The following is a 22,739-nucleotide window of genomic DNA, read 5'->3' as shown; positions in this document are numbered from 1 at the left end:
GGGGGGTGTGTGAGGGCAGGGCCGGGAGGGGGCGGTGTGTGTGTGTGTGAGGAGAGGCGCGGGGGCTGCGGGGCGGGCGGCGCGGCGCGCCCCCCCCCGCGCCGGTGGCGGAGTTGCTGCCGCCCAGCGCATTGTGTAAGACGCGACCTGTTATGGCCACCACTACTTCCGGGTTCCCGCAGTCTGCTCCAGCCCGGCGCGGCTGCTGCGCTCGGGCGGAGCGGCGGCGGAGGGACGGACGGACGGACACACGGAGGGACGGACGGACGGCAGCGCTCGGGCAGCGGCGGCGGCGGCGGCAGCGCCTCCTCCTCCTCCTCCTCCCCCCGCCTCCCTCCCTCCCTCCCCCCCCCATCCCGCCCCGCTGCCCTTCCTCCCGCGCCCGCCCCGCACGGCACCCGCGCCCGGCCCGCCTCCGCCAGCCTCGCCCGCCGGCCGCGCAGGGGCAGAGCGAGCCGGCGCCGGCGAGGAATTAGGAGCGATTCCGCGAGGAGGAGCGGAGAGAGAGAGAGAGAGACAGAGACAGAGAGAGAGAGAAAAAAAAAAAAGCAGCCCCCCCACTACCACCATCATCATCATCATCATCATAATAACCATAATAAAAGGAGAGCCGGCGCGTTTAGCGAGCCTTTTTAATTTTTAATTTTTTTCTCCCCCCTCCTCTTCCTCCTTCTCCTCCTCCCTCGATTTTTTAATTTTTTCTTTTTTTATATAAATTTTTCTCTTTTTTTCTTTTTTCTTTTTCTTTTTTTTTTTTTTGGGGTGAGCGCACTCGAAAATTAACATTCGCGGTGTCCTGCGCGGTGGGAGCACACGCAGCGGATCATCATCAGTCATTCACCACCTTGACAACCTCGCCTGTGATTGACAGCCGGAGTGGCAAAAAGCCATGAGACTTGGTAGTTGGGTTTGAGGGGCACTTTAAAAAAAAAAAAAAAAAAAAAAAGAGAGAGAGAGGAAAAAAAAACTGATTTGGGGAAAGGATATTTGCTTTCGCCCCGCTGCTGTCTTGGAAACGAGAGGGGGAGAGTAAGAGAGAGAGAGACAGGGAGAGAGGGAAGAAAGAAAGAAAAAAGAAGGAAGGAAGGAGGGAGAGTTGATTTTTTTTTTCTCCTAATTTTTTTTTTCTCCTTTTTTAATGCTGAGTTACCGTATCGCTTCGCTGAGATCCAGCAAGCCGAAGATTTTACTCGATTGCTTCCATTGCTGGCGACGCTAAGGGATTTTTGCCTTTTTTTGGGGGGTGAGGGGGGGGGAACTTCGCGTTTCTTTCTTTTCACACTGGCCTTAAAGAGGATATATTAGAAGTTGAAGTAGGAAGGGAGCAAGCAGGCCGATGGCGCAAAGGGTACGTATGATTGAAAAAAAATGGATTTCAAATGTGAAATAATATTGAAACGTGGCTGACAGAGACGCTGCGAAAAAAGTTTCTTTTCTTTTTTTTTTGTTTTTTTTTCCTCCTTTTTGGAACAGGGGCACAAAGCGGTGTCCTGCAGTGGGAGGATTTATCAGTTGTACTTGTAGGCTTAAAACCTGCGTATATTGCTATTTTCTTGATTCTTTTACTCCCCATCCCGGAGCTCTCAGGGAAGAGGCAAAGCTTTCTATACATTAATGACATGCAGGCATGTAAGTGAATATGTCCGAGACTCTGTATTTGTTGGTTTTGTAGCTCTAGTCCTACCAATGTCTTTTTTAAAGTCATCAGTGCTTGAAATATTTGAATGTGTGCATGTCTCTGAGCATTTTGCTGTGTTAGTGATGATATACCGCTTCACTTTAGGAAGATAAGTTCTGACTGGGAGTAAGCACAACTTTTTTTTTTTCTTTTACCTCCTTTTTTTTTCTTCCCTCTTTTTTTTTCTTTTTAGTATATATTCTGTCACAAAAGGTGCAGTGTAATGGGCAAACCCCCCCACTCTTCTAGAAAGAAAGTGACTTTAATTTGAATTGGAGGTTAACAGCATTCACTGCCATGTGTATTGTTGTTTCTATTTTGGGTGCGATCTCTTTTTTTTTTTTTTTTTTTGTTTCTTCCAACTACCTCCTGAATTGAAGTTTTGAGGAGAAAAAAATAAATCAGCCGGGGTCGGGTGAACAGGGATTTGGGAAAGGAGAAAAGTCCTGGAAAGAAGTTTTCTTGCCTAATTTGCCTGCTGCCGTCCGAGAGCTGGTTGGGAAAGAAAGTTCCTCTGCTGACAACTTGCCTTTTACTCTTTCGGTCCAAGCAAGTGTCAGGGATCTTTAAAAGTGTTTATTCACACCTTCGCTTTTAATAGATGAAAAGTGGCCGTTTCCCCCGCTGCCTGGGAACCGCGGTAGCTTTTGCTCCTTAATCTTTAACAAAGAAAACCCTTAAAAAAAAAAAAAAACGGAAGGCATTCCCAAAATCCCGAGAGCCCGGGCGAACGTTTCCAGCTTTTCGGCTTTAAAAGTTGCATTCTCGTGGAATTGCTGGGAAATCCGCAAATCGCTAGTTCTGGGTCTTTTTTTTTTTTTTTTTTTTTTTCTTTTCCCTCGTGTTTGTATGTGTGCCGCTGCTGAAGTTTTTTGCATCCTCGCTGGGTGTGAGGTACCTGACTTCTTATCAGCGGGGGAAAAAAAAAAAAAAAAGTTTAGCGGAGGGAAGATTTTGGACTCCGGGAAACCGCTTCCATTCGCAGGAGGGGGGTTGGGAGATTCGGGAGATGGGGATTGGTGCGGGGTGGTTTTTTTTTTTTTTTTTTTGCACTTTTATTTATTTTATTGTTGTTATGATGATTATTATTTCTCCTGCGCCCCAGACTCGGAGGGTTTCGGGCCGGAGGAGCCCGGCCCGGGGCGGTGTTTCCCTCCCCAGGGCCGGCGCGGCGGATCCCGGGCGCGCTCCGGGGGGATCGCGGCGCGTCCCCGGGTGGTGGTGGGGGGACACACGGGGCAGCGAAGCTGCTGCCGAGGGCACTGCCCACTCCCCGCACCCCTGACGCCTCTCTACTCTCTCTCTCTGTCTCTCTGTCCCTCTTTCTCTCTGTGCCCCGCAGTACGACGAGCTGCCCCACTACGGCGGCATGGAGGGGGTGGGCATCCCCACCACCATGTACGGGGACCCCCACGGCGCCCGCCCCATGCAGCCCGTGCACCACCTCAACCACGGGCCGCCGCTCCACTCGCACCAGTACCCGCACGCCGCCCACGCCAACGCCATGCCCCCCGCCATGGGCGCCTCCGTCAACGACGCCCTCAAGAGAGATAAAGATGCCATCTACGGGTAGGTTTGGCCGCGCAGGGCTCCGCGCAACCTGCGCGGGATGGAGCGCGAGGGAGAGGTGTGTGTGTGTGTGTGTGCGGGGGGGGGGAGTGCGCGGGGTGGGGAAAGATGGAGGGATGGGCAGCGCTGCGCGGTGAAGGGCCGCGTTCGTAATTTCGTGTCGTTGTTATTACCGGTTTAAAGGGTGGGGAGAGAGGGCTGGGGGTCCCCCCGGTACGGGGAGCCCGGGAAAGTAGGGGGGCAGGAGGCATCGCCGCGGGGAGGAGGAGGAGGAGGAGGAAAATGATATTCCCAGGGCACAACCTGTGCCGGGTTGGTCAATCTCTGCACGGAGTTTTGGGAGCAAGGGACAGTTTGGAGCGCTTTGCCCAACTTTCCACCTTGTTCGTCTTTCCTTGCGTTGTGAAGGAGAGAACTCGAGAGCTGCTTCTCTCAGCTTTTTTTTTTTTTTAAATTTTTCTTTTAATTTTCATTTCTTTTAAACTTTTTATCCGGCAGCATTGAATGTTTCTCAGTGTGGCAACTTGTAAAGCGGTTTCTAGGCCGTTGTGATGGGAGCTGATGGGGTTACACTGGGCGCAGATGCTTTTAAAATGTATCTGCCCAGCTGGAGTTTGAAGGGAAGTTTAGGAGCCTCTAAAAATCGCTCTCAGGACAGTGAGGAGAAGGAGGAGGAAAATAAAATTCATGGCGTTCGGTTACTTTATCGGGTTATCAGAAATCTGAAGGGTTGGTTAAAACTCGGCAGTGAACGGTACCCAGAAGAAAAAAAAAAAAAGTACGAAGCCCTGGGAGAAAAAAAAAATGAACTCCCTGTTATAAATATACATATATACGTGTGTGTGCGCCCACGCTTATTTATTTATTTAAATTATTAAACGGGCGAGGGAACCAGATGCACACGCTGCCTTTCTCCCGGGAAGGCTTTCCAAGCTGGGATTGCCCAGGAGCACCTGGTTCCCCCCGCGGGTCGGCGGCTGCGGAGCCCCGGGGGGGCGGAGGGCCGGGCAGGCAGCAGGGGAGGCAGCCGGGCAGGCCAGCGCCTGCCGGTGGGTCGGAGCTGTGTTGAGTGGGTTTAGGGGCTTTTTCTTATTTATTTTTTTTTATTTGGATGGGGATTGTTTCTTTTTCTGTTTTTCTCTTGGTTTGCTGTTTTGGTTTTTTTTTTTCTTTTCCTTTCCCTTTTCGCTCCCAGCAAGTCCTCCAGCAGAAAACAGGAATTAAAAGCTTGAAAGGCAAGAAAGTGTACGTCCAGGGGATTTTAATTTTTTAATTTTTTTTTTTTATTTTTTTCCTAAAGACAAGGAAAGTTAATTCAAAATGGCTGCTGGAACCGGCTTGGGTTTTATTCTTGGCTTGTCCTAAGGTTGTATTAACAATATCTGCGGCCAGACAGCGCCGAAAGGCCGGGGAGATGCCGGGCTGCCGGCCGGCCGGCTGCGGGAAGGGGCCGGGACGCTGCGGGAGGCGGCGGGGGGTGCCGGAGCCCCCTCTGTGGGTGCCCCCCTCCCCACTCACGCTGCTGCGGGACTAACTATTGTTGTGTTTGGCTTTTTTTTTTTGTTTCGTTATGATATTTTTCCCCCCCTCTGTGTGTGTGACTATTGTATTTTCTTTCAGACACCCCCTGTTCCCTCTTTTAGCACTGATTTTTGAGAAATGTGAATTAGCTACATGCACACCCAGGGAGCCCGGGGTAGCGGGAGGCGATGTTTGCTCCTCTGAGTCTTTCAATGAAGACATAGCAGTGTTCGCCAAACAGGTCAGCAAAACCGGGTTGAAACAGTAAAAGAAAAAAAAAAAAAAAAGGAAAAAGAGGGGAAAAAAATCCGTAACGAGAAAAACAAGTCTCTGTTGAGATAAAGATGCGCGTTTCCCCCTCCCCCCTCTCTTACTGCAAGAGGCAAAAAAAACCCCAAAACAAAAACCACTCCAAAACCCCAACCAAAGCAAAACACACAAAAAAACTAATCGGGAAATCTCGGCATTTACCAGCCCCTTAAAAAACTGGGTAATGTGGAGCGGTCTGTGCCTGGCCGGGAGTTTCGCTGCGCGACTCCCGGGAGCCGGGACGGGCTCTGCCGGGGAAGCTCCGTAGGTATTTTTCGGTATATTTGATTCACTTGCTCAAGTGTTTGGCTGATGTACTAAATCCAGCAGTCAGGGCTTTGCACGGAAGGTTACATAATGGACCCGACAGTGTAATGAAGCAAGAAATAATAACGTCTGCTTTTTCTGCTTCCATATTTCAAATCTTTTTTATTATTATTTTTTTCCCCCTCTCCTCCCCTTTCTTATATTTAGATCCGAGCAGAGAAACCCCTCTTTTCCTCTAATCCTGAACTGGATAACTTGGTAAGAGTTAACACTTCTTCCTCTCCCCACCCCCACCCTCCCTTCCCATTTATTTATTATTTTTTTTTTAAATTTCTGTGTCATCTGGAGAGGTGGTTTGGTGGTGCTAAATTGAAAATTTCTCACGTGGATTTTTTTAAAATTACAATTATTATGATGGTGATTTTTATATTTACTGGTAAATGCGGTGTGGTAGTTGCTTGCAAGTAAAAAGTCCCGTAAGGATATACATAAAGGAAAGCCCCATCCAAAGGGGAGCTGGCGGGCTTGATGGTGAGCTTGCCTGCCCAAGAGGAGCGTGGATTTATCCCCGCTGTAGCCACCCCCTCCACACACCTTTTAGCAGCTCCATGGGAAGGGAAACCTAGAGGATTGCTATGGCTGGAGATGCACTGGTGGCAAATTCACCAAAAATGAGATCTTTTCTCTCTTTCTTTCCTTCCCTCCTTAAGGATAAATATTTTGCCTCTGCTGTAGGAGTCCCGCTCCCACTTTCGCAAAGCGAGGAGCCAGTGATGGTGTTTAGAGAGTTGGGGTTTTTTTTTTTAAAGAAATGTTTATGATCCGTATAATTCAGTTGCTTCGTTGCAATAGGGATTTTTTTTTTTTTTGTTAACTCTAGATCGCTTCTCGTTAAACAGCACACAAAGCCACCGCTATTAAGTTTTAGTGTTATTGCCATAAATCAAAACAACTTTTTATTTACTACTAGAGAAAAGTCAAGCTACAAAGTGCGGCCGGGGCGGCTGTGGGAAATATCTCCAAATCCAGGAATGAGATTAATACTCTTGTTGTTTGTATCTTTGCAGATGATTCAAGCCATACAAGTATTAAGGTTTCATCTGTTGGAATTAGAGAAGGTAATTTTTGTCTCTCTCTTTCTCTCTCTCCTTCCCCCCCTTTCTTCCTCCTCCGTTTCAGTACTGCTGAAGTTCAGGCTTCTGGTAAATTTGCATAAATGTCTTTCTTTCTGGTAATTAGTGTCAAGACCAATCTTGGCGTCCATTTCTCTTCGCAGTTTAATTACAATTTCAGCCTCTAAAACCGAGCTCTCGAACGCCCAGGCCTTGTGTTCATTGTAATACTTTGCTGGCTTTGTATAAATAGTTGCAGTTCTGTGGTGCCGCAGATGAGACTCAAAATGGTTAGTTCAGTCAAGCCCCTGAAATTGTGATTAAAAAATATGTATATATTGTTTTTTCTTGGTGATGGTGAGGAAGGGGCTTCGGTTGCAGTTAGTTGGAATGGGGAATTTTTTATTTTTTTTTTTTTTTTTTAAGAGCCATCTGCAGGTCAGGCTCAGGGCGCGGATTGTCCTGTAACATTTTGCAGAGACAAAGCAGAGTTGATAGTTCTGTCTGTCTCTTGTTCCTGGGAATATTGTACACCTCCGAGCAGAAGAAAGAGATTGCAGCCTAACTGCAGGATTTTTTTTGTCGGCTGTTTTAGAAATCTTAGGAGGGAGAATGCTAATTTCTAAGAAGGCGGTGTCATCCGAGCTCACATTAAATTGGAAGTGCGCTCTTGGTTTCCTGAGGATTTTTTACGTGTCATTGATAGCTGGCCTACAAGAGAATTCCCTTTCTCCTAAAAATAAACATTTTGAGAGGTTTTTAAATAGTTGAAAAGTTTCTCAGGAGCCTCAGTCACTTTATCTAACCATAACTGGCAGGTTGTTCTCGCTCTACCGAAATGTGTTCAAATCTTCCCATTAATAAAGGCGGCTCAGGTACGAGGCTATCAGAGCGACTGGGGATTTCAGGGCTAGGATGCCTATAATGTATTTCAGCCCAGTGCATCGGGATTTTTTTTTTTTTAAATCCTTTTTTCTGTCCTCATACCCCTTTGGAAAGGGTTTATGATGAAATAACTGGATGAAATTAAATAGTTTACCTTAAATGTCACCCATGCAGGTCACCTCTCTAATGGCCACAGCTCCGGGAGCAGATGAATTTAACACGGGTGTTGAATATGTTGTAGCCTGTGAATCATCTTGTCACTGTCAATTTTCTGGGATATCTCTATTTTGCGAGAAAAGAAAGTTATTCCTAATTCTGGATGCGTCTAGAGGTCTCAGGGGGATAATTGCAGTGTGTTTCCCCTATTTAGGACTTTTGATGTCACAGGGGTGAAGGGGGGAGACTGGTTGCACTTGTCAATTTTACTTATGTATTCCTGATTATATTTTCTTGCCTTTTTTCCCCCCCCCCTTCTTTCTTTTCCTTTTTTTTTTTTTTTTTTTTTTTTTTTTTAACCTCTGTCATAATGTAGGTACACGAATTATGTGACAATTTCTGCCACCGGTATATTAGCTGTTTGAAAGGAAAAATGCCTATCGATTTGGTCATAGACGATAGAGAGGGCGGATCAAAATCGGACAGTGAAGACATAACAAGATCAGCGAATCTAACGGATCAGGTATGATCTCGCCAACGCCGCACACACGCTAAAATTTGTATGCAGATCGCTCGCCGGGTCACTACGCCTCCTTTTATTATTTGCATATGATTAAGTCCCTTTTAGATAAATTTCCATCGAAATGAAAATTTTTGAATAATGTGGCTATTATTGCTTCATTAAGGCTTGCTCCCGGATTCGACCTGGCGAGATGAGCTTGTAAAAGCGTCGCCTGCAAACTCGACCTGTTTCTTGTCGCTTTTAATTTTTGTCTTTATTTTATTTACCCTTTCCAATAATGGAAGTGGTGTCTGTGGATCGCTGGCTTCTTGGTAGCTTAGGGAAGGAAGGGCTGGAGTCGTTGACCAAAATGATAATAAAATCCGAGATAGGTGGTCCGGGGAAGACAGAGAGGGTTTGAAATCTAGCAAATACTGGCTATTTTCTTCCCGTCTCTACGGTTCATTAGTCCGTCTTGTCAGTTTTCCTTGGCCGAACGCTTTTAGACTTGAGTGAACATTGCTTTGTGCACGCCTGCCTGCTGCAAATGCGCCCATTTTATTTTACTTAATAGGGGGGGGAAAAAAAAAGGGGAGAAAATAAAATGGGATTCAGGTTTTAAATTCTTTTTCCTTGATCTTGCAAGTTTTCATGCCCTCTCTCTAAAAAATAAATATAGTCAAAGCCAAAGCCAAGCCAGCAAAGCCTCGCGTGGCTGTGACGGTGTCCAGGTTTTGTTTGGGATGGTTCAGACCTTTAATGCCGGCTGCAGCTGGGTGGGAAATGCGAGTGAGCTGAGTGAGGAGAGCTGGCTGTCCCCTCTCCCCTCCCTCCTCCTCGTCTGTCCCTTCCGCCGGCTGGGATCCTTGCCTTTTCATGGGAGCGTTTGGGGCTAATGCAGGAGGTGCCCAGATCTAAATTAGGCTCCTGAGTGATGGAAGTGACTGAGATTTGGCTTTTATTCGAGTTGGGTGAAACGGTGGGGTTTTCGCGGTCCGTTTGTTTTCTCTGAACTGAGGGGTAGCAGCGCTTTGCCTGTGAGAGAGGGGACCTCGAGCACACACAGAAAAACAAATCCGCGGTTAAAACCCCCAAGTTATTTCTTCTTTATGATCAGCTACGCAAATAGAGTCTTAGGAGCGATCTGCTCCTGACTCTGGAGGTTTCCTTTTGTTCGAGCAAGGCGCAGCCAAGCAGACAGGAGTTACCTCAGCCGCTTTGCCGTTATCACCGGCACTGTCAGCTGGGAGTTATTTTATAGATCGCCGACATGGAGGTGCGTTGCATCGCAGCGTGGGCAGTATCTGAAATATTTTCTCCTGTCTGCCAAAGGCTATCGGGGTAGTGTCGTGACAGGGGGGAGGCAGGCTTGAAGGAAGGCATGAACTTTTAAAAAGGGGTTTATACGCGCCTAGGTGGGTTGTTTTGGTGTTTTTGTTTTTTTTTCTTTCCGCCCAATTTTGCTGCGAAGGGGGAAAGCTTGGTGGGGCGGGAGGAGGGCGGCACAGCAGGGCGGTACCCGGGGCCGGGGAGGATGCTCCGGGCGGCCGGCGGCCCCGTGCAGCTCCTTAGTGCAAGGGGAACCCTCCAGCCAGGGTCTAGCTGAGGGAAGCTCGGCTCGCTGCTGTTGAATAAAAATTGTAATCCAACAAGTCTAACTAGAAAATGGGTTTCTAAAAGCTCTGGAGTGCTGGGTACATAAAGCTATTTGAGCAAATTACAAGAATCGCTCAGGGGCACGAATGAAATCAACACTTTAATTGCCTCCAAAATGAAGATTTATACCCCATTTTCCCAACGAATCATTATTTTATTAAAGTGAAAGCTAAAGAAATGAAGCTATAGTTTTGGGGTTGTCGGGGGTGTCGGTGTGTTTCTCCACACACCCCCTTGCCTCTACCCCCCCCCCGCCACCACCTTTTAGTCGCCGGGACCGCGGACCTTGCGCTCCCGGGGCCATCCCCTCTCCCGCTGTGCGGGCTCAGCCCCGGCACCCCCGGCTTGTGCGAACGCAGCCCCCGCCGCTCCCCGGGGTGCTCCGGCTCCTCGCCGGGCAGCGGGACGCGCAGCTCCGGGGGTGCGGGCGGGGTGGGGAGCGGGGCTTTGCTTTCCCCGCTGAAGGGAGAAGATGCAAAAATGCGCTTTCCCACCCCCCACCCCCTCCCCTCTCCCGGCCGATGAGGTGGTGGATCAAACCCACGGGGGTTGCGCGGGGGGGGTGGTTTAGCGGGGGGATGCGCAGCCACCCGCGCCCTCCGGTAAACGCCGGTGCCAAGCCCGGCCCCGGCGCGGCCGGCAGTATCTGGGCCCTAATGGTTCAATAATAAGGTGTTGAGTGCTGGTCGCCGGGGCGGCTAATTAGGATGTGGCTGCGCAGGGCGCGTTTATGGCTGCGCGGCCCTGGGATGCGCGGGCGCGCAGGGACGGGGCGGTGGGAACGAGGGGCCCCCCGCCTGCCCACGGCTCTGCTTGGGAGAGTAGTAAAAGAGTAAGTATGTAAAAAAGCTTTTATTATGGATTTAATTACATTTTCGTATATTGTGGTAGTAAAGGTTACAGTTAACAGGGTGTTTTTTTGCTTTTAATTTATTGGTTTCTCCTTATTTATTCTTTCCTTATAGGCCCCTCAATGCCATTGCCTTTAAGTCCCCCCGGTTAATGGAAAGCAATGACACTAGTGCTAGATTTTGCAAAGTAAAGCCCTATAACACTAACCATTGTTCAGTGATTTAACCAGCTCAGTGGCACTAGGTCACTAAAATAGCATCCTTCTCCCACGGGCTCGACCCCGCTGCCTGCCAGGGTGGGACCTGCAGAGTTGGTGTTTACCACCACGGCTCCACAAGTGCAAGGCACGAGTTTGGGCTTTTTTTGCTGGGGATAATTGAACTCGAGATCAACCAGAGCCCGGGACTTTAAAAACCGTAGCTGAAGAATTGTAGCCATCCTCAAAAGTTTCAAAATAAACCTTTTTTAATCATTAGCTTTTCAAACATTTGCATGTTTAAATTTTCAAATGTTTGTTGGAGCCCAGAAAGATTTAGAACACAGCTGTTGTGTGATGTGTCTGGGAAAACTCCCTCTGATTTAAAAAAAAAAAAAAAAGCCCAGAGACTGACTGTAGTCTGACAGCAAAAGTTCAGTTTCTTAGGTAATCCTAAACTGTCACCGTGGGTCTGTTTTCTTGAAGCCACATCACCCTGGCACCCAGGTGCTCTAGTCTGAACTATAAAATTCCCCTACGAGATTGTGTCTACAGAAAGCCTTTAGAAAGTCCTTTTAGGAAAACGTGGTACAAAGTACCCGCCAAATGCAAATAAAGTACAGTAGCAGCATGAGATAGATTTTATAGGGAAAAAACAGTGTTTTTCTTATGGAAAATAAACTTGTTGAGCACATCTATAGAAGCATTATTTGACAAAAACTACAGTTTAATAATGCACAAGCCAGTTAGAGATGCAGAAACTTTTAAAGGCAAATCGGCAAAGAGCCAAATTCCTATAGGGACTAGGAGGGAAATGATCAAAAAATGAACATGAAATAAGACTTCCTGCAAGAAGGTCCATAATTCAACATTATTTGACTCCACTGTCAGGGAAATTGTTGAAGGATAGTAAACTGATACTAGAGTCTCAGTCATTTTTGTTACAGTCTTAAATGTTTGCAACTGTGGTGTTTTAGATGGCCCTTCTTGGGCGATAATATATCACATATATATACGTATATAATAAAGCAACACCTCTATTTATGTTGCAGTAGATTTCATTTTAATGTGCGCTGTTGCAGAGTTGCTCTAACCAAAATGCGGATCGACAGCAGCTTTTTTTTTTTTAATGGAAAAATTACTTAAAATATATTCTTTACGAAGAAAGACTCATAAACTGGAATCCAATATACAGCATAGCTAAAGGTGGTAGAGTTGTTCAGAGCATTGCCCAGTTACGACTAGACTTAACTTTCCCAAATTCTCAAATATATGAGCTGTGCCTTGTAGCCAGTACAAAATAATGCCTTGGGGAAAAAAATTACTGAGAAAGTACTTCTTCACAGGTACTTTCAAGCCATGTGTAGTTTTAAGGAGGGGAATAAGAATATTGCTGCCTTCAGGATATGTACTCCTGTATTGGAGGAACAGGCATCAAAATAATATATGCAGTGCAGAGGATGCAAGGTAGAATTCATTTCTGCGTAATAAAAGAGTTGCAGTGAAGTAGGACTCTGAGGAGGGCTAATAAAATAATTTTCGAAAGACTCAAAATTTAATTTTCTTCCTCTGACTTTATGTCACCTTGAACCAGTGAATCCTTTTTTTGTTTGTTTGTTTTTAGTAACTTTTATTTATATTTTTTTTCTGTGATATTTAGAATGTGTTACCATGCTCCAGTTTGGCAGACTATTTATTGTAAAGATAGAACATGTTAATTTCTATTCTGGACGTTTTATCATCCGATACACTGTGGCTGAAATTGTATTAGCAAAATGAACTTTTCTTTGCTCTCCATTTCTTTAATCGAGTAAATACATTGTTAAATAGATATAAGATTGAATATATTTCCTTTAGTTTTTTATTTCAATTCAAGATCTTTGGGGTTTTTTTTTTTAATTTTTTTAATCACTGATGAGCCCAAAAGCAGCCATCCTTACACCTGGGTGTAAGATTTGCTGCCTTCCTTAAGTTGCATGCTCATGCCTAACTTCCATGTAAAGTTTTCCAAACTGAAGTTACATTTTGTTGCAAAGAATAGTTTAATTGTCAGATTTTTTTGGAATTCTTTTCAGCATCAAACCTGACAGACCTGAGTTTAAATCCCAGGTAACCTCGGAATTCATCCTAAACATTTGCGAATGTATTCCAAGGCTTTCCTGTAAGCTGGAGCTTGCCACGTCTTTGTGTTAGGGACCGCAGGCTGTTATTTTTGGGCAACTTGGAGGTTTGCAAGTTGTGAAAAAATGAGTTGTACCTTAAGTTTAACCTTTATGGCTGAGGGTTTGAGTCTTCTCTGGCTGCTCGTCCGCAGGTAACGATAAACGTAATGGGCTCTGCACATGGAAGGGTTACTGCAGCCCCGCGTGGGCAATGTTAGACCTTAAAAAAATCAGATTATATCGTACTAGATCAAGATGAGTAAGTGTAGGTCGTGCTGATAAATACCACTTTAAAAAGCGGTGAAAATCTAGTGCAACTTCTTTAAATTAGGCAATCTTTCTTTTGTTTTGTTATGCATTTCTGCGTTTGAGGTTTTTCGGTCACATGAGCGTGGAGTTAGGATCTATCTTGTGTAATCTAAACAAGTTTAAGTAAATAAAGAGGAAGGTTGTTGTCTGGTCATGAACATTTTTGAAGGTTTCTGGAATTGTCTTCTGATGGGGGCTGTGTAGGAGAAGGAGAGACCGGCATGCGCTGCGGTGTCACCTCATGTCCTCGGTGTATTACCTCCTGCTCCTGATGCTCTGTTGCTCAGACTTAATGGCAAATTTGGAAATTAGTGGTTATATTTGTATTTTTTCCTGCAGTGGCAGCAGTATTTGGAGAGGGTAGCTCTAAGAGAGCACATATTTTGTGTTTGAACTTCTTTGACTGTATTTCTGTCCCTGATTAATGGCTCCGTATATAACCCACCGCCGATACTCTGTAACATGTCTTAAAGACAACTTGTCGGCGGTTGCTTGAGCTCTTCTTTGGCCTGCTTAGTGTGGTTGCCTTTTCCCGTTTTCTTACCTTTAAAAGGCAAAAAAAGAGATGTAACCCAGCCCTGGAGCATAGGTGAGAGCAGAATCCCTTCAGGCCAGTGTCCTCGAGGCTCCTTTTTCTAATTTAGATGAGATCCCTGGAAAGCTCAGCAGCGATGATGGGGGCCTGGTCTCTGTTAGCGAGAGGGCTGCTGGCACAGGGGGACCCCATGACCCCTGCAGGCTCAACTCGAGGCTCAACTCACTGGTTGCTGCTGTCGTGGGTTCGTTTATTTAATTTTTGGAGTACGTGTCCGAGAGGTGAGGAGCGACATGGAGGTTTCGGACTTATGTGGGTCGTTGCGCGTGTGAAAGCGGCAGTGCAGGCAGTGAGTGGTTTCTGGGGGTTACTGCGTTTTGGAAACGGAGGTTTGAGATTCGTCGGTAGAAGTCCAGGCAAACGTTGAAAATTTAAATGTCGGTGAGGTGAATTTTAAAAAAAAAAAAATTAAAAAAAATCTGAGTTTGTCCTATAAGCAGAGTTTGCAATTTAAAAAACAAAAGCGATTGAAGAGTGATAATACAGGGACTGCCGTTTTCTTGTGAATGTGCGGGGCGTGGGGGAAGGTAGGACGGAAAGAAATGGATTTGTGCCCAAATTTGGCCATTCTTTTGTTGGCCGTGTGATTGGCTGCTGAAAGTCATAGCGGCTTCTTGTTTTGCGAGCGGCTTCTTATTTTGCAAGCAGCTTCTTATTTTGCAAGCATCTTCAAATCCAGACCAGGCACCCCATTGAAGAAATGTTTCCCCCCTGCCCCTGTCAGAGGTTATACGTTAGTCATCCATGAGTTTTGGGGATCAATAAAGGGATAACTGTGAAAGTCAATGGCCCATAGCGCACAGGGAGTGGGATGGGTTTATCTAATGTTCCCTGCCTGGCCTCAAAACTCGATGAATCTCTGGGTTTGTCCACACAAGGACACTCAGGAGAGGTAAGACAAATTGATTGGGTGTAAAATTAAAGTGCATTAGTTAAAGTGCATTGCACTATTGTGTGGATGCTCTCATTCAGAAGTAAAGTGGCCTTAGTTCACTTTAGCCTAATCCCCTTTGGAGTAGGCCACTTTTCTTTTGAATGAGAACATCCACATTAACTTTTAGTTAATTCGTCTTTCCCGGGCGTCCTGGCGGCCTCGTGCCCGGTGCTCTGGAGAGGTTGGGCTGACCGGGCCTGGCTCCCTGTGAGCTTTAGGTAAGCTTTTCATTAGGCATATTTCATCTCCACAGCAGCACTTAACCACCGGCGTTCGTCATCGCCCCAACCGGGGCTCCGCACCCTCCTCTCGCTCCTTCTGCTCCTACAGCTCAAGAGCGATATTGTTTGTAGTGCTGCCTGGGAAAAACATTGGAAGTCTTTATGGTGGCAGGGATTTGGAGAGGGATTCGGCCGGGGGGGAGCTGACTGCACCCGGTATCTGGAGGGGGACTGTAGTTTGGGCGTTGGATTTCCCGGGTGAATTTGGCATCAGGCTGCTCCTGGGGTCAGTCCTTCTCCCAATAACCTGAGTATTTTATTTTGCTATGGTGGTTTGCTGTCCTGACGTGCTCCCTGTTTAGATAGTTTCTTCCATGTCTGCTGCTAAGTCATTTTTTAAAGACAGTGAGGAAATCTATATTAACTTTTTTTCAGATGATATTTCCAACCAGAAAGCCAAGATTGAATATTAGCCTGTAGGAGAACTAATTTATCTGGTGGAAAAAAAAAATATTGGTAGGATAGTTTTGGAAGCTGTTTCATATTCTTGATTGAAGTTCACTGAGCTTGAGTTTTCGTTAGAGGTGTTTTCAGGTGTCTTCTAGAGCTTATAAGTAACCTATTTATTTACTTTTTACTGGCTAAACCATGTGTGCAAACTCTGTGCCTTGTCACACACTTGCCGTTGCCCCTTCCATTCAGAATAGAATTTACAAGACTTCTTGCATTAGTAAGCAATTTGCTATTGGAGCCTTTCCTAGAAATACAGAATTCTGTTTCACTGAAGTATTGTCTTTCCTCCTCAATCACGGCTGAGGTGAGCTATTTTCTCAAGGACTCTCCAGGCATCTATATGATATTCCCACTTGGGTAGATCATCTCCAAAACTTCTCCATCCTGAAGATCTATTGCAGTAAATTAAAATTCTCTTATTAATATCACTAGACTTCGAATTTGGCCAGCTAATTTTGTTTGCAACTTGGCCTTTTCTTTTTCTTCTTTTTTTTTTTTTAATATAAAGCAAATACGCATCCAGACCTTCTTTGTTGAAGTAAACTGGCCAACAATAAGAGGGGTGATTCTTCATTTGCTTAAAAGGACTGCCTGTTTTGACTTCAGAAATACTGAACAAGAGTAAAGCAACAGCTGATGCCATCACAGGCAGTGTACTGTATTCAAACAGCTGTACAAAACGCAAAGCTCCAGTATTAATCCTGCCATTCACAGTTTATTTAAGTTTTTCAAGCTTCTCTCATATGGGCATGGCATCAATGCCTAATTATGCCTCCATTAGGGTTACTGGGCCCTTAATACAGAAAATTATTGTATTTAAACTTTGGAAAGCTGCATTGGTGTAATCTAAGATTCTTGCAACTGGCACGTGTTCAGGGAAGGCAAACTTTACCTTGTAATTTTCTTTTCATTCATTTGGCCTTTAGGTTGTGGTCCGATTTTGTTCCTGAGAAGGTCGGATCATCACTGGTGTTTTTAACGCTGGCTTTAAATAGCTCCATTTAAGTCCGCACAGCTCTCAGGAGGAGGGAGTAAGAGCAGATTAAGAACCCTATGGCTTTGTCTGACCAGTTTGCCGGGGTGCAGGGCTACAACTCTCTGTGCAAATAGAAATGGTAGATCCAAAAGTCTGAAGCTTGGCACACAAGGAGTCTCATCGTTGTTTTACCCTGCACTGAGCCAGCTCAAGCTCTGTCGGTGCAAGCTGTGTTTTATCTGTGGATACAGTAGTCTTGACCCCTGGCTTGACTGGTGCTCCGTATTGTGTTGGGGAGGGGTGTGCAGAGATGTCCCTGGTCTCAGGTGGGATATCACCTGCTTGCTGATGCTCAACAGCAACCCGAGGCGTGAACTCTCGAGTGCTTAGTGACTGCTTGCCGATATTTGGATTAATCCTGTGAGCTAATCCACGGCCAACCCCTTGCTAGAAACCCTGGGAGCACACAAATACTGTGGACTCAGTAGGTGGCACTTTGGTTTTAGGCTTGAGCCAGTGCAGAGGACCGCTCTCCTTGGGGTACAGGCATAGGGGCGTGCTGTGCTACAGTGGCCTTGGCCCCCGAGCTCCTCCACTCACTCATGCACCGCGGAGGTGCCTTGCGTGGCTAGAGTTGGCCAAATTTTTTGATGAGGGGAGTGTCCCTGTGGCCTGTAATTTATAAAGTTTCCCTTGTGTACTGTTGTGCAGTGTTACAGGGGAGTAGCGTCGCTGCTGTTTCGGTGGTGGGTATGGCCGTGCCACCACAAGGTCATTTGAAGTCACAGCTTTGCTCTCCCCTTTGCACAGGCTTTTTGGGCAGCACTTGACACGAAAAGGGGCTTCACAGCTGAGTGACACCGCTGGGCATCACCGTGACGGGAGGGTGATGGTGACAGGGAAAGGAGCCTTTCAAGCACATGTGCGAGTCAGTGGCAGACAGCTTCCCATCATTTCCCAGTGTTCGTGGGGATACTCAGGAAAAGGGGCCCTGTGTTTGTACGGATGCTTGGGAAAAGATGCTCATGTACACCGGTGGTAGTGTGGGCACTGTGCTCGAGCCATTCCCTCCTTTGCCCCTCTCTGCCCGGGGGATTTTGCAGCTGTGTTACCCCTGGAGGCTCCCGGCCCTCCTCCCTGTTGTGTTGTGCAAACCAGTTTTACTGGCGTGCCTTCCACCTACTAGGGGAGTGTCATTGTGCTTTTCCCGTGTCTGTGAGGCCCTTGGCAGTGCTTTGTGGCATGGCTGTGTAGAAAAAACATGGTGTGTACAGACGTGTCTTGCTACATTCATTCCTGTGAGGGATCTCTCTTCTGTTACTGTTTTTCCTTAAAGCCAGAGTAAGGGTATGCACATGACTAGTATGTGCAGAGAGGATTAATTTTGTTCTTAAATGCACATGTGTGTGTCGAGCCGGGGTTTGGTCCTCAGTGACAAGTGCTTGAGAGATCCTCTGGGTGAGAAGTGCTACAGTGATGCTGGAGGGGCAGGGGTGGGAAATACTGCTCTGCTGACAGCATGAGGCAGAAGGGGAGATGCAGATGCTCTTCCCAGGTCTGTCGCTGAGGTTTTGGAGTGAGACGATTAGGTACTTGTCAGCCGAGATTTTCTGCTTCTCCTTTTTCCTTATCGTCAGGTAGGGTTGATATCTTAATTTATATGTCATATAGTGATAGTAAGTTGTATATATAGGAGATATATAAGAATAAGAAGTGATATGTTGTGTTAATTATTTCACTCTGTGGATAATTTGAAGAAAATATTGCAAAGAAAGCAAATAATTTCTGTTTGGTGTCACGGGGAAGCACTACGCTGAATCGAAAGGCTGATGGTAAACGTTGCTTTTGGTGGCTTTATGCTTTGGTTTTGGCCCCTTTTGCTATTTTCCACTTAATTACCATTTTTTAAACAGTATTTAAAGCAGGGAGGGGATAAACTGAAACACTGGATGGGGAGGTAGCAGTGCTGCCAGTAACTTCTGCAGAAGGAGCAGAGCTGTGGGATTGACTGAAAACATTTGTGAGGTGGTGGCTAGTCTGTCCATCCAGAGGTCTGCCTGTCCCGAGGCGTGGGCCCATGTGAGGCCATGCCATGAACTCTACACTGGTACAAGTGCCATTGGGTACTCCAAAACCTCCGAGGGAGGTGCAATGAGGCCACACAGACCTCTCAGCCTGGCTTTTTTGGGTGACGCTGGCAGCTAGCCATGCTTCCAAGTCACCCCTCAATGAGCGGGTGGAGGCGTCGGGGAGCCACGGCCACCTCAGCCTGGCAAACCAGCCCTGGAGCTCCCCATCCTCCGGCTCCTGCAGCCTGGGCTTGGTGTGTGTTGTGGCCACTGACTCGCCAACGTGTGGCTTGCAGAGCCAAGCCGTGTGGCCACTTCTGCCTCGCTGCAGAATCGGCTTGTTGTGAAATGGTAGAAAGTGGAGGAACTGATCTGCAGAAGGGTTTGGCCATGAGTGTTGGAAAATGTGAATCACGGGGATTCCAGTTTTAAGCCTTCTGGAGATAACGGGCAGCACGTACTGGAGTGCGTGACTTGCAGAGGGCCTTAAAAAACAAGGCGGTGCCCTCAAGATTAAGCAAACGTTTTATAATCAGGAACACATTTTATACCCAGCGCAGGCTTTTGCAGGTATCACATCCATCCAGACAGAAAGGTGTAGCTGGAGCGAAGCTAATTATACTGCCATTTAATTTTGGTGTTGAACAACAATGCAAGGCGAGCGGGCTCTTGAATCCTGTGAACAATGTGCCGTAATCAAAATATGCTGACTCCGAATGGCGTCTGTTGTCAGTTAGCTAAAAAGACCATTTGATAGTTGTGACACACGCTCGGGGTTTTTTTGCTTGCGATGGAGCTGGAATGAAGTGTGGCTGTTGCAGAGCGAGGGCTGTGCTCGTGCCTTCCATCCCTGAGAAGCCCTGGTTGGGCCGATGGGATGCTGGAAGTCAGAGCCTGCATTTAAGCGCTCATAAAAATATTTGCAGCGGGTTAACGTTTGTCTTTCCCGAAAGGTATCACCCCTAAAAATCTGTCAGGGGGATGCTTAGAGATGTGGGTTTTGCTGTAAATAAACCTTTTGCTGTTTGTCTGAGCCTGGATAATTCAGGGTGAAGTGCACATCTCTCCACAGCACAGACTCCTGCTGAGGCTTCCTCCCGGGACCCTGGTGAGAGAGAAGGGACGGGGTGGGAGAGGTTGAGGTCTCCCTCTCACCCAAGTCTGCCGGGGCAGGTCAGTTTCAGGACCTCAGCCACCGGTCTGACAGCCTGTGCTGTCTCATTCGTACCTGAGCATCTGGCAGATCCCCTTCTAAATGACTTTTAACACATGAACACAATAAAAGGAAGGGATGGCAGACTCTCATTTTCGGGCTAAGTGGCAAGGCATTTTTCCTGTTTACACCTTTGGAGGAAATCATTACATGAAATATTGAACAGGAAACTCTTATTTGTCTCTGAAGACCTTTTTTCCTGCTCTAGAAAGATGTGGAAAATGCTCGAGTCCTATTAAATTCAGTAGGAGCCAAGGAGGACTAACACACCTCGGCCTTTGGGAAGTAGCGGTGTTGTTTGGAGCTGATATTGTGCATGTTTCTGCATGATATTAAACTTAAAAAAAAAATCTATATGGAGCCAGGATTTTTATCTACTCTGACCATGAAGCTGTGTTTCCTTATGTCGGGAAAGGGCTGGAGATTAATGCTATCTAATGATATGTCTCTTATCAAAGGGAGGAGACAGGTTTACAATTAGAGGTTGCTCTAAATAGAAAGTACTAGTCAATGTTTGTTGTGTGGGAGACAAAAACCCTGCATCACCATCAGCTGGCTCAGTTAACCTGGCTGGGCAGGCAGTGTTTACTGTTCAGCTGAGATTAAGGAAAAAAAAAAAAAGAGGAATGGAGTAAGGTCAGTCAAATTTTAAGGCACAGTGTGATTGCGGCTGTAGCTGCTCAGTCTTCAAGGGTGTCCATCACGGCTACCATGTGCAGCAACCTCCAATGCAAGAAGCAAAACCTGAGGTCTAACTGTCCAAAATAAATTTACTTTTGTTATTGCCAGAGGTGGTTTTGGGGTGCTCTGGAGTCCTATCTCAAAGAAAAATCCATCTACCCACGCTGTACCCCATAAGAGGACTTTGGAGATGATTCCTCAAGTGCAGCAGGTTTGATTTCAGTATGGGCAGAAGGTGGTGGAGCTGTGCTTCTGACAAAATGCAGCCCAGGCGAGGGGGGCTGTGCATAGCTGTGAACACGTGCAACCCTGTGTGCGCACAAACACGCTCAAATGGGGTTTTTTAAAGTCTTGCCCCTGCAGAGTTGACAGGGCTTTGGTGCCTTCTGGAAGAGAAGAGTTGTGGTTTTTCTCCTTCCTCTTTGTCTTTATGTCCCACCCAGTCTGATGATCTCCATTTCATTCTCCTTTATTTTTTGTGGTTTATGCTTGCTGCTTCTAATTATTCTTTTTCCTTTGGAAAGCACTATCACCCTGTCCTTTTGCACTTGTGTTTTCCATTCATCCTGTTTAAGACTCTCAGGCCCTTTCCTCTCCTGTCCCTGCTGTGCCCTATTCTCCTTTGTGTCCTGTGGGTATGGAGGGGATCAGAAGGCTCTGCTGCGTTAGGGATACCTGTGTGGGAACACGACCAGCGTTGTGCTGCACATACCTGGGTAGGGTGAGCACTGAGCCGCGATAGCAGAGCTAATGGTGAGCGCCAGTGTTGTTTGGTGGATGTTGGTTTGATGACCTTTGGCAGTGTGCAGTGTTAGTTGTGCCTCTGGTCTCTTCAGTGGAAATTCTGGCCTTGTGAAAATCGGTGGCAAAAGTCCTGTTTATTTCCAGCTTTCTATCCTCTGTGGTATTCACATTGATACCCACTCTCATTTCCTTTTATCTGTTTGTCTCAGAAACTGTCCTGTGTTGAATGCATAAAGACAGCTTACATCTTATTTTTCCTGTGTGGCTGCGAAGAGTCGGGGAAGAGTCTTACCCTCATTTGCAATAAGTGGAAACTAAAGATAGAAGGCTTATGACTTTTCTGGGGCTAGGAAGGGAATCCAGGTCAGAGCTGAGACTTCCATGCAGAATTTTTTCTGCTTTTTAGTTCGCCGGGCCTTGCCTCCTCTAACGCTGCAAAGGTTTCCATCTGTGCTCAAGTCGCCCTCGCTGTTCTGCTTAGTTGCAGGCGGAGTTATCGCCTGCCTGTCATTTCAACGACCTTATTTCTCTAGACTTGGAGCACCTTTTTTTCCATCTGAACCAGATCTTTGTGCCTTTGTTGTTGTTCTATTAAAAATAACTCACCTTTGAATTCGAAGTCGCACAAAGCAGATTGAGGAAGAGTTGTTGGCAGTAAAAAGCATCTATTTTTCAACATTTTGAAGTCTCTGCGTGTATCATTTATTCTGACCCTCTTGGTTTCGGTTGTGTTGGGTGTGATGTCCCTGCTTGGGTTTGGCAGGCTGGGAGGTGGGATTTCTGGCTGTCAGCCTCAGTTAGTGCCACAAGGAGAGGTTTAGGTGGCCAAGCCATGAGTGGGGCCTCTCAGAAAATCAAGCTAGTTGTACCTGTGGGTCTCATGGTCCCCAAAAGCCCCACTTGAGTAAACTGGTCTAGTGGAAGGTGTCCCTGCCCATGGCAGGGGCTTGGAACTAGATGGTTTTTGAGGTCCCTTCCAACCCAAACCATTCTATAATTCTGTGTTTCTATAAACAATGTATGTGTGTGGAATCTAGGAAATACATGGCATTATATCTTTGACATTATGAAAGCGTATTTTTAATCCTCTATACCAATTTGTACTTTTTGAGGTTTTCTTCCCAATTAAGAGAAAAACTTTCTTATATGCTGGATGGGAAACAGGCTGTCTTAGGATTATTACTAGCTATGTCCTCCAGAAGTGAAGTGGGATAAGGCTTGTGGATTGCAAAGACCAGGTCTGTCTGTCATGTAGCTCAAGCTCCAGCATCAGTGCTATGGATTATACACTTAAGGTATTGAGCAGCTGTATTGAATGGTTTGCCCATGTGAGGTTGGGGACATCTGTATGGCCAACAACCAGAGAGATAAACTATGTAAAAAGTAAATCTTTGCTAAATAGGTGGGTTAAATTTGTAGGAGATGGGTGCAATGACTTAACAAATCAGCTCCTGGTTTTCCTTTGAGCTCTTGCCTGTAGTGAGCGCAACTACTTCCTAATGTGGAAGGTCACTACCCTCAACCTCTTGCAGTTGGAGGTTTTTAAAAGGTAGAAGTTAAGAGAAATCTGAAGAACATTTCAAACATAGTGCAACTTTTTTTTCCCTAATGAATAAGTA

At 46.3% G+C, this 22,739-nt stretch overlaps 1 protein-coding gene across 2 annotated transcripts in view; it reads left to right on the top strand.

Moving 5' to 3' along the window:
• The first annotated feature begins 312 nt into the window (after nucleotides 1-312).
• The window catches only part of MEIS1 (Meis homeobox 1), a 108,318-nt gene continuing 85,891 nt past the window's right edge, over nucleotides 313-22,739 (top strand). Inside the window, exons 1-6 of one of the 2 annotated variants that reach the window (XM_051783889.1) lie at nucleotides 313-1,348; nucleotides 3,021-3,247; nucleotides 4,868-5,009; nucleotides 5,552-5,602; nucleotides 6,412-6,462; nucleotides 7,874-8,020. In XM_051783889.1, the coding sequence (XP_051639849.1) occupies nucleotides 1,337-1,348; nucleotides 3,021-3,247; nucleotides 4,868-5,009; nucleotides 5,552-5,602; nucleotides 6,412-6,462; nucleotides 7,874-8,020 (630 nt within the window). In that variant the 5' untranslated portion in view covers nucleotides 313-1,336. The remainder of the gene's footprint in view (nucleotides 1,349-3,020; nucleotides 3,248-4,867; nucleotides 5,010-5,551; nucleotides 5,603-6,411; nucleotides 6,463-7,873; nucleotides 8,021-22,739) is intronic. The other variant, XM_051783890.1, reaches the window with a different exon arrangement.

Source organism: Manacus candei, unplaced genomic scaffold (genome assembly GCF_025592945.1).
Source record: "Manacus candei isolate 608988 ecotype Guabito, Panama unplaced genomic scaffold, ASM2559294v1 h1tg000017l, whole genome shotgun sequence".
In the NCBI taxonomy this organism is placed as follows: Eukaryota; Metazoa; Chordata; class Aves; order Passeriformes; family Pipridae; genus Manacus; species Manacus candei.
This window is presented reverse-complemented; position numbering and strand designations above follow the sequence as displayed.